This window comes from Sinohyriopsis cumingii, chromosome 18 (assembly GCF_028554795.1).
Source record: "Sinohyriopsis cumingii isolate HCF-2022 chromosome 18, ASM2855479v2, whole genome shotgun sequence".
In the NCBI taxonomy this organism is placed as follows: Eukaryota; Metazoa; Mollusca; class Bivalvia; order Unionida; family Unionidae; genus Sinohyriopsis; species Sinohyriopsis cumingii.
In genome coordinates, this window is record NC_142978.1 from 9,633,035 (window position 1) to 9,645,542 (window position 12,508).

Sequence of the window (12,508 nt, forward strand, 5' to 3'; positions counted from 1 at the left end):
TTCATTTAACAGATTTCAGACCTTATGAGTGCTACATTTGTGACGAGGGATGGCCGACAAAGAGGGAGTTCTTGCAACATTTGCATTGTCATGAAGGAAAGAATAATTCTTTTTATATTATTATTTTGCATTTTTCATTTGATCACAATAATGTCTTATTTTTGTATCAGGTATATTTTAGCCAGTATCAGCGTGCAAAGGAGGCACAACATATCTTACCAAATTAACAGTGGTGAAGAAAGCTAATTATATGGCAACTCACTAAAACGTCTAATAGTATTGACAGTAAAGAGACTCGTAGTCCTGTTTGAAACGTGTTGTTATTTCTATATCAGCGGTACTGGGATCATTCATTATTTCCTGAGTAAAACAATATTGACTCCCAATAAATACTCCTCTTTCTTCTTCCTATATTTCTTTAATAGCAATTCACTGTCTGCTAGACACCAAATCAATAATGAATGTAAGTTTTAAGGAGAAATATATGTATTCATTAGGATTTGTTTTACACTGATGAGCATTTTAAGCTAAGTACCTTAAGAATAAAATATTCTCTTAATTAATGTGTATATGTAACTGTTTCTCAACTCATCTTTGTTTATCAAGTGCAAGATTTAATTATAACGTCTGTCCAGAATATAAGAAGACTGTAAGATATATCTCAATTTGTCATATACAAAATACGACTGCGTGTTGAAAGAATTATATTTAGTTGTACAGTTCCATGCAAAATGTTCCTTACTAAGCAATACTATATCTTAAATGAATGATGTTTCAATATATATATATATATATATATATATATATATATATATATATATATATATATATATATATATATATATATATAAAACACAATTATTATTACTAGTTGTAAAACTTGTAATAGATTCCACTCTTAATTACAACATTTTAGAACTTGGATGTAAAAAACCATGTAACCTATAGCACTGTCATATATTTCTTGCTGCTTATAACGCTTGAAACTGAGATTTGCAGCAACTTCATGACTAAAGAGGATTTCTGGTTTTGCTGTGATAAATTAATAGATATTATAAGAAAATGGATCTGGTAGTATGTCGAGTGTTCATGTTGCGGGATAACAATTCAGCAAATTCATTTAATGAAAATAGACAGAAGAATATTGTTTTATTCTTCTTTTTGCGAAAGAAACATATTGAGCACATTCTCTATTTGTTGAATCAGTTAGCGTTTATTCAGCGCTGTAGAATATTATAAAAGAATTACGCAATGATACAAATGAAAATCTCGTCAAATTCAAGCGTAATGATATCATGCTGCATTACTTCCACATTATACCCTATCCTTAGAAGCGTTTACGTATAATATTCTGGGACGGCATTATAAAGTCTTTTCTTTTAACAGATTCCACACGGTATGAGTGCAAGATCTGTGACATGGGCTATTCAACACTGATGAGCCTGTGGCAACATATGCGACGTCATAAAGGAAAGAACAATTCATTTTTATATACTCGTTTTACATCCGATTTCAATTTATTTCTTCTGTTGATTTACTTATATTTATTGATTTGTGAATCTTAACAAATGGGTTGTGGGTTTGTCTTCAAGTGTTAATTATACCTACAATGTCTCTTGTGTTAGTATTTAACAAAAATGTGTTTTTTTCTCAACATGAATGTGCACATTTTTAACTTTCTTGGCAAAGGAAAACTATTATGTACATAATTTGTCACCAACATACAGCATGTTATCTATTCCATTTGGTGCAGAAAGGAATTTGCGGAATTGAAAAGGTAATATTAGTGCTTTAAATCTATTGCTACCAGTGTCATGCCAACGCTATTTAAGAAATGTGGGTATTCGTTGCTTTGGAGCAACTACTTAGAGACTCTATCTGATGAAAATACTGTGACAGCTGATGATTAGTCTCGTCCATTTATTATAACAATATACATGGAGCAAATTGTATGATTCCTTATATCTCTGACATATACTCCACTCTAAAGGCTGTAGTAAGCAATATCTCTAATATAGATAATTACAAATTAATGGTAAACATGATTCCTTATATCTCTGACATATACTCCGCTCTAAAGGCCGTAGTAAGCAATATTTCTAATATAGATAATCACAAATTAATGGTAAACAAATGCAAGTAGAACAAACTGATAGTACTGTGCGTCATTTTTTTCCAATGTATACTGTATCAGTAGAAATATTCAGAAATTATGTTCCTGAGATCATAGTTCAGTCTTCATTATATTTAATAGATTTCAACCCATATGAGAGCTGCGTATTTCTCGAGAGATCCATCAACAACATACAGGTGGAGGAGTATAAGAGTCTTCATGAGGGTAAGAGCAATGCATGTTGCATCCTTATTCGCTACTTATTCACTTGAACACATGCTGTCAGTAATTTTAGGTATGACGCTTTGCATGGCGTTCCGTACCAATCTGGAATCTCCATTTCTTCTTTCTGTATTATTTTGCAAATCTTTGGAAACTGAATGTGGCTTTATTTACATATGCATCGTATTTCCAGCATTGCCTTTGTCTCAGTATAAATCTGTTTTTATACCAGGAGTATACAACCCATGGTCCTCGGTCCGGATGCGGCCTGCAAACGTGTTCTGCCCAGCCCTAAGGATAAATTAAAACAACACAGCAGAACACAGCGTGAACCGTAATTATACTAAGGAAATTAGAAATCCATTAGGCTACTAACAAATTTGCGACCCATGCCAACCTAACACACTGCCTAAGTCTGACTCATTTATTAACGTTAATTTCGTTTACCAAGTCGCTTTTGTCGTGTTTGCAGCCCTCGAGTAGTTTAAGAAAATGCAATCTGGCCCTTAGCCGGAAAAGGTTGTGCACCCCTGTAACGTTTATATGATCGTCTGGAATCTAAACAATTTGAAAGTTCATGTCTGAGAATAAACATAATTGTGTATATAAATGTGGCAGTCATTTAGGGTATGATATAGATTCAGTACTGTACAAAACAAAAGTATTGAAGTAAAAATGGAACGGTAGATATCTGTTTTCGTTTTTGTATCAATGACACTTAAAATATTGATTAATTCTGCAGTGGAACAATATTATCAAATTAATACTCTATTCTTACTTATAATAGTGTTTATATTCCCTTTCCACAACATATATCAAAGAAATAAGCATTAGAGAAGTACATGACCGAAAGGTAAATGTCTTAATTCAACGGGTTTGTAAATGAATAAGACATATATTCGATTATTGTGTATAAATGGTTGCTTATGAAAACATAGTTTACCAAGTGACATCTTTTCTGTCAGGATTTTGTTATAATTATATAGTATCATGTACTGGACTTTTTCACATAGTTGGTACACTTTACAACTAGTATGTTCAGTTTATTATTTTTGATATATCAACATGTTAACATATCTCTTTATGTGAATCTGATCGATCCTAATAAGCCGATGAAAGTCTTGATCTGTATTTTGTTGGCTGATCGGCTGCAATGGAGGAAGTTTTCCTTACCCCAAATTCTGGACATTCTTTGTTACTATTACCACCAACATTGGCTGCATTTTTCTAATCATTTCACCAATGGGGCATTGGGAAAAAGGTTTTGTATGTCGGAATAATGTAAATTTGTCCCACATCGGCTCATTACAAATTAAAGTCCGGGTATCAGTCAATAAGTAGAGGGATATAAGAGGAGAGGGACATGGATATGGAATCCACAGGATGACAAGCGTGGTTTAAATATTTACATCTAAGAGTAAATAAGCTCATCTCTGTTTCGAGAAGAATATGGACATACTCCGGTCCCCAAATGGTATCAACCACAGCATTTTTTACGCGGTAAAATACCATTAACGAGATTATGTTTCTTATCATGTGGTGCATTTCGGAAATTCGATAAAAATTCTCGGTTTCTATGTCAACGTTTTTCGAATCAAATAATGCAAATATCCAATCCCAAAAACATCACAATAAATTCTAATTTCTGCATCTCTTCACATGAACATCCAACAACTGTAATACTTCGTAATGAAAGTGACACACTATATGGGGTGGAAATATTGTAAATATTCTCATCGAAATCGATGTACATGAATTTGATGTAAGCAATGAGGACACTTCATTGAAGAGTCAATTAGAGACATTATCGTCGACTCGCTCAATATATATATATATATATATATATATATATATATATATATATATATATAATCGTGTTCTACTAGCCATTAAGGTTATGTTTTGATAAATATGCCCTTTAAACACTGCTGACATTTTATTGAAAATCTCAGTTTCTACTATGAATCATTATGTTCAAGATAGATTTGTCTCTTTGTCATCAAACAATATTGTTATTGAAACGAAAGCTTAGGAGGATTAACCTCTTTTCGTTAACATTCAGAGTTCGCATGATTACCAAAGACATATGATCTGCGCTGTGTGCTTGCCATTGTAATTAAGATTGCACGGTGTGTACGTTGTGGTGAGTTAACACCTCAGATTTAATTCCATGATTTGTATCGGACAGAAGAAAACTGTTTTGCTATCAAGCCCAGTCCCTACTTGCCTTTATCTAAATTAATATATGCTCAAGATCATAGTATAGGGAATAATATATATAATATATGAGGGGGTGATGTTAACACTGCATCACTTGTCGTATGAACGTCTACAGGGAAGTCACCGGCTAAGGCGGAAGGTCTCTACAGATCAACGGCCAAGTGTTCGGACCAAGGCACACCATATGTATTATTGGATTGCGGCTGTAACCGACCAGCTATGGTTCGAAATAGCAGGGAAGTCAGATCACTTCAGTCATGGTTGGCCATCTGCCTATGAGAGGGAAACTTCGATATAAAACCTACGGCATGTGGACCACGCTGTCAAAGTCCTGGCTTGCTGGGCCATGGCAGATGAAGCCTAGGTTAAAGGGTGGGGCCAGTTTGCGCAGGCTGCACTCCCCCATTGCGCAGGCATGAAGGAATTGTCTACTGTCTACTGTTTACGTTCGATTCTATCAAGCCCTGCAGCGATGGGAAAGGGGCGAAAATGGCAGATGAAATATGTCACTGGAAACAGCAGTCCCAATCCTGTACGCAGGCGACTCAGGCCTTTGGTTGTCTGGTGTTGATCCGGAGACGACACGATCACCCGGCAACAGCCTGAGTGACCAAGCAGCCTTCTCTAGGGACAGCACTGCTGGCTTCGTATGGAGAGGGGCCTAGAATAGGTGCCCTAACCAAGGCTCGTCTCCTTACCCCACCCCCCTTGGTCTGCCACAGCCAACGGGCATCTTCCAACGCAGTCAAAACTTAGCAGAAAAAACAAGGCATGCCCCACTTGATTCACATGGTGGCAAAAGACTAAAACTGGTTTGTTGGAACATCAGAACAATGCTAGACTGAACCGGCAGCAACAGACCAGAAAGACCTTCCCACTGGTCACAACGACCGCATTATGTCCATGCGTCTTCCGTTAGGGAACCAACAACACGCAACACTCTTCAGTGTATATGCTCCAACACTCCAAGCAGATCATTCTGAAAAGAATAAATTCTACGCTGACCTGCGCAGACTTATCAAAAGTGTCCCAGAGAGCGACAAAATAATCATCCTCGGAGATTTCAATGCCAGAGTGGGCCGAGACTTAGAACACTAAAAAGCCGTCCTTGGGAAACATGGCTTGGGTGGCTGCAATGACAATGGGCACCTGCTTCTTGAATTTTGTGCAGAATTACAGCTCACCATCACAAACACCGTATTTCGGCAGAAAGACAGCCTGAAAACTACCTGAATGCATCCTAGATCAAAAGACTGGTACCTAATTGATTACATCATAGTACGCCAGTGGGACTTAAAAGATGTCCTTCATACAAGAGTGATCCCCAGTGCAGAGTGTATTCAGATCATCGTCTTGTCCTATGCAAGCTCGACTTCCACTTCAAGCCCAGACCCAAAGAACAAGGGAGTACCCCGAAAAGGAAGCTCCAGATAAAATACCTGGTGTCTGAAGACGTTAAGGCAGATTTTCAAGAGAGCCTGCAGTCTAGGCTTGACGAACTTAATTGTCCGCCAGATCTACCTCCAGACGATACGTGGAATCACATCAAGGCTATCATTCTGCAAACCATTAGAAATCCTTGAATTCACCACAAAACAACCAAGAAATCCAAGAACTGATTGCCAAAAAGAGATCAGTGTACCAAGTCCATCTCGCACAACCATATTGTCCACAGAAAAAAGCAGCCTTCCGCCTTATGTGCAGCTCCCTCCAGTCCAGTCTCCGAGACATACAAAATGAATGGTGGACAAAGCTTGCAGAAAAAAACCAGCTGTACGCTGACTCTGGTGACTACAAGGGGCTGTATGAAGCGCTGAAATTAGTGTATGGTCCTTCCTTCCAAATACAGAGCCCCCTACGGAGTGCAGATGGCCAAGAGCTACTCACTGACAGGGAATCCATCCTGAACCGCTGCTCAGAGCACTTCCACACCCTCTTCAGCACTAGCCGTACAGACCAGGAGGCAGCTATTGATCGCATCCCACAAGAGCAACGTAAGATGGAACTGGATAAGGCACCCACACTGCAAAAGACTGTAAAAGCCATATAACAACCGAAGACAGGAAAGGCTGCAGGAAAAGATGATATCCCACCAGAGATATGGAAGAGAGGAGGCCTAGCGTTGCACACCATACTCCACGAGTTCTTCATTTGCTGCTGGGAGCGAGGGAAACTTCCACAAGACCTCCGAGATGCAGTCATAATCACTTTGTACAAAAACAAGGGGGAAAAGTCTGACTGCTCAAACTGTCGTGGGATAACTCTGCTCTCCATTGTAGGCAAAATCCTTGCTAGAGTGTTGATAAACAGACTGGTGTCCACCATTGCAGAAGAACATGCTCCAGAGAGTCAATGTGGCTTCGGAGCCAACTGACTTGGTGTTCGTCCTGAGACAGATCCAGGAAAAACGCCGAGAACAAAACGAATAACTGTACATTTGTGGACCTGACGAAGACGTTTGATACGGTGAGCAGAACTGGACTGTGGAAAATCCTTGAAAAGCTCGGCTGTCCTCCTAAGTTCCTTACTATGGTCATCCAACTACACGAAGACCAGCTTGGTCAGCTCAGAAACAATAACGACATGTCACAGACCTTCCCAATTGCAAATGGCGTGAAACAGGGCTGCGTTTTAGCACCCACACTGTTCTCAATCTTCTTCAGCACGATGCTCCAAACACCAACAGAAGACCTTGATGACGAAGATGGCATCTATATCCAATTTAGGACAGATGGCAACCTCTTCAACTTAAGGTGACTTCATGCCCACACCAAGACCTTGGAAAAACTGATTAGAAAACTTCTCTTCGCAGACGACGCCGCCCTTGCTGCCCACACGGAAGCTGCCTTACAGTGCGTAACATCTTGCTTTGCAGAAGCTTGCCAGCTCTTTGGTCTTGAGGTCAACCTAAAGAAAACTGAGGTACTTCACCAGCCTGCTCCCAAGGAAGAGTATCGACCACCAAGCATCTTCATTGATCAGACAGAGCTGAACATAGTCCACCAGTTCACCTACCTGGGCTTTGTGATATCCTCTGATGCCAAGATTGACAAAAAAATAGACAACAGACCGGGCAAGGCAAACAGCGCCTTTAGCAGTCTCTAAAACGAGTCTGGCACAAGGCCAGTTTCAAGAGAGATACAAAGATCAGCGTCTACAGAGCTATCGTACTGACAACCCTCCTATATAGCGCAGAATCCTGGGTCACCTACAGCCGCCACCTCCGCCTCCTTGAACGCTTCTATCAGCGCTGCCTCTGTACCATCCTCAACATCCACTGGAGTGACTTCGTCAGCAACACTAAAGTCCTCAAACAAGCATGGATCGCCAGCATTAAGGCCACGCTCATGAACATACAGCTTCGTTGGGCAGGGCACGTGTCCAGGATGGAGGATTATCGCCTGCCAAAGATCCCACTGTATGGTGAGCTGTCAGCTGGCCATTGTGATAGAGGGGTACCTCGAAAGAGATATAAAGACACATTGACAAAGACCCTCACCACCTGTGACACCGATCACCGACAATGGGCATCACAAGCTGCTGACCGTGAAAGCTGACGACGTACAATTCACCAGGCCGCTTACACTTTTGAACAAAACAGACGGGGCATCATGGAGGAAAAACGATGGCGAAGAACAAACCAGGAACCATAGGCAGCACCCACCACAACCCAGACATTCTCCTGCAGCCTCTGTGGACGGACGTGCCTGTCACGTATAGAGCTCGTCAGCCACCAGCGCGTGCAATAGACATGGACATACCCGTTCCTAATCTTCGCAAGCGAAGTCAAGCCAACTATATAACACAAATTTTACTAGTTGTAAAACTTGTAATATAATCCACTATATGTGTGTATTTATGTTTGTGTTTGTATGTGTGTATGTCACAGAGAGAGAGAGAGAGAGAGAGAGAAAGAGAGAGAGAGAGAGAAGAAAAAAAAAACCGTGTGTGTGTGTACACAGGGCCATTGCAAGGTTACTCCTGTCTAAATATCCCCTTACTAACGTCCACTTCGGTTCCTTCCACAATATGAAATATATTTTACGTCTCTCTCAAACTAAGCAACAGAAATTAGTGAAAGACAGCATGTTTTGAAAAATTATAAATATCATTTATTTCCGTAAAATTGAAATTAAAAAATTAAAAATATCTTACAGTATGATGAATGAAATCCTAAATAGCCATAACAGCTATATTACAAGTCCAAAAGTATCGAGTAATCCTAATGAGTTCCAGTGGACATCCAAATGAAGATTAAACTATTGTGCTGATGTGCCAATAGTCTTGATGTATTACAGTGATTTAATGCAAAATGTCTTTGCATTAACTCACAGTAATTCAATAATCTACTAATTCTGAAAAGTATGAGAACTTTTGTAATTCCAATGAATAATTGAAATAAATTAATGAATCCACTCAAATAATCTATCTGTATCTTCTAAGACGTATGACAATGCTAGGGATACATAATTATCATTTAGTAATCTTTTATCTGAGAAACTGAGTCGCAAGACAGATAGCATAATGAAGTTCGAATTGAGTAATTTCGAATCACCATTGCCAACAAGTTTAAGTACTAGAATGAATTTCTAGCCACTAACCAGTCAGGATATAGATCTGCCCGATTTCTGAGGAGCTCATATTTTGAAATCAAATCACATGACCTGATCTGGTCTCTTCAACACCTTTACTTCAATAAAAGTATTTTTCACTATCTCTGAAACTATCACAGTGTTTACAAGAATGAAATGACCTCATAATATAATACAGACTCACAACGATAGAGAAGTAGCTATTTAATCTTTTGCTTAGTCCCTTCAATCTAGAATCAAAAGTGTTGGCTAAGGTCTATGCCATTGAGAAACTTCCACTGTACATGAACATCACCTCACATTCAGCAGTATGTCTGACTTCGAAACGCCCAGTCTGGTTAGGTTCGTTACCTGAGGTATGACAGCACCTAATTCAGCATGAAGTGTCGAGTGGTCTTCAACAGATGTTGTCAACCACTCCCTCGTAACTGAGTCATCCTGGCTTCAACCTTCCACGTCAGCTGTGGACCACGCTGAACCGCTTTCGGAGAGGACAGGGTCGTTGTGCAGTTAACCTTGTCCGATGGGGCCAGGCCAACGACTGTTCCTGTTGCTGTGGAGCTCTACATAACATGTCACACACTGTGAACAACTGTCCACTGACAAAAAAGTTCCCTGGTGGTCTGCAGGCTCTGCACCTTGCTGTTGATGACACTGTTACATGGATGAGCACGCACTGCACACAATAATATATATAATCTACAATCATGAAAATTAACAAATATACGTACATACATACATACATACATACATACATACATACATACATACATACATACATACATACATACATACATACATACATAGATACATACATACATACACACACACACATGCACGCACGCATGCATACATATATGACAGGAGGAAGATCACTGCAATTCTTCTTCTTATTTAACAGAACTCACACTCTATGAGATCGGCGGTTTTGAAGATAAATTATCCAAATTGGGAGAGCTAGACCTACATAAGAGTCATAGGTGCAAGGTTTGTAGTAGGAGATTCTCCGAAATCAGTGATTTGGAGCAGCATAAGAAATATCATAAAGGTGAGAAATGCTATATCTATGTCTTATTTATTTTGTATTGTATTATGCTCTGGAATCTAAACGCGATGAACTTTCCTGACTCGGGGCAAAACTAACTATGTGTAAAATAGGGTAGCAAAAGTCCAACAACTGTCAATACCATATATATATATATATATATATATATATATATATATATATATATATATATATATATATATATATATATATATATATATATATATATACGATGTCGATTATATTAGTTACATGGAACTTCTTTTAGGAGCTAATACAGTTTTATTATGGTTTTGATCAATTTGTGATTGCAATATCGCACCTGAAATTTAAATTTCTTTGTAATCCACAAGATGCCCGATTAAAATATATTAATCTGCAATTTAAAGATCTCATTGGCGTAAGTAAGGAAAGTTCTCAGAATTGAATGTTGTGTACGTCACAGTACCATTCACGTTTAGAGAGGATAGAGGAAGAGAATTATTGGAATATAAATGAACAATCATTTTCAGTATACATGCAAATATAATTAATGTGCTTCATTTCTTCCATAGTTAAATGTATTTCTAAATGTAATCATTGGGTGAACTGTGCAATCCTATGTATATTTAATAGATTTCGGTACCTATCAATGCGACATTTGTGACAGGAGATTTTCTACAATGAGGGAGATGGATGAACACAGGAGATATCATAAAGGTTCGAATTAAGTATTATATGTCCATATCTTACTCTATTTTTGCTTGATATAATGTGATACCTGTACATTATGCTCGTGATTAAGTACAGTTACAAAATAGTTTAGGTAGTGATTATAACTCACACATATTAAAAACACCAGAGACAGATGAGTGGTGATTTGAGACCAGATGAAATGTCAATTGAAAATTGGGTGCAGCATGTGTCAGCAAATATTAAAGTCATAATCATTCAAACCATTTTTTAAAGCTGTTTCCCTATCAAATAATTTAAATAATTCTGCTCTGTCACATTTCTGCAGCATCCCCACAAATTTCAGAGAAAAAGCTCCAAGCACTCGTCCCAGTAGCACTTATTCCGGGGATGAGTCTAATTGTGCTCAACAAAATATGCTTCACTTTGTGGTTTTATATATTAATGTAACTTGTGTCCTGTATAGCTTCTGGTTACGTGTATTTGTTTGTTTTATTCTCAGTTGTAATCTACATCTTATGAATATTATTCATTTTAAAAGAAAATTATCGAAGTCAATAAAGTGAAATATGCTTAAAATGTGTTACGTTTGTCAGCATCAGCGGTGCTAATAAAAATTTTTAATTCTGCAATAAACCAGATTTAGCCTTCAAATATATACATCCTTTTCTCTTGTTAAAACTGATAGCAATCGCCTTTCAGAAGTGACTAAAGTTATAACACCTATAAGCATTATTAGAATTTAAGAAAAAAATGAATGAACTCAGGGGTAGGTGGTATTTCCATTGAGGTTAATACATTTTGATGCAAATGTTTTATGAATAAATTTGTATAACTAGCTGCTTCTAAACACATTTTAGTTTACCTACTGCAACATTTAATTTGGCTGACTAGAATATTGGATATAGAATGTATTGGACTATACAAAATAAGAAAGTATGAAAAACAAATTTAAAAAATTTGCACACACCATATGATTAGTTTCAAACAAAGTAGTTTTAGTCATGCATACTTTATGAGTCATTCTGAAGGAAATAGTTTTGCTTTCCAAGCAAGGCCAATCTTCAGTATCTGAAATGACTTATTTTTAAAACTCTTGATACGTCACAATTTTTATGACACAATTATTAACAGTTGAAACGTGTTTTAAATTGTTGTGTAGGCCTGTTTTACAATCCAAAATTAAGGAAAACATATATTAGGACTTTAGCTGTTAAAATATTTGCATGTAATGAAAATTAGGTATATGCCACTATTATATACATCTGGCTTTTTATATATTTTTGTAATTTATTGCGTAAGCAATTCTAAGAAAGCATGATTGCTACGATGACTTTAATCAATTAATTATTATTATTTATTACGTTCCTTTAGGGTTTTCTTTTATCATCCAAAGGAGATCCTTTTGAAAGCTATTAAGTTTAATTCAAGATCACAACATGGAACAATAGGCCTCAGAATATATTGTTGTATACAACCCCATAGCATGAAACTATTCAGAAGAAGGGACAGCGAATGAACCTCTTTCGGTTAACATTTAGTGTATATGTGTTTAACAAAGGCAGGCTCTCTTCCCTGTACGCATGCCAGTCCAACTGAAGTTATATGGTTGCATCAAGCGTGACTGTTGTGGTAGATTAACTG

At 37.7% G+C, this 12,508-nt stretch overlaps 1 protein-coding gene across 5 annotated transcripts in view; it reads left to right on the plus strand.

The window, feature by feature from the left end:
- Positions 1-12,508, plus strand: part of LOC149776050 (uncharacterized) — a 117,123-nt gene that overhangs the window by 83,689 nt on the left and 20,926 nt on the right. For all 5 annotated transcript variants that reach the window (XM_089942305.1, XM_089942306.1, XM_089942301.1 and 2 more), the window contains exons 17-21: positions 13-94; positions 1,385-1,468; positions 2,253-2,338; positions 10,049-10,195; positions 10,808-10,891. In XM_089942305.1, the coding sequence (XP_089798431.1) occupies positions 13-94; positions 1,385-1,468; positions 2,253-2,338; positions 10,049-10,195; positions 10,808-10,891 (483 nt within the window). The remainder of the gene's footprint in view (positions 1-12; positions 95-1,384; positions 1,469-2,252; positions 2,339-10,048; positions 10,196-10,807; positions 10,892-12,508) is intronic.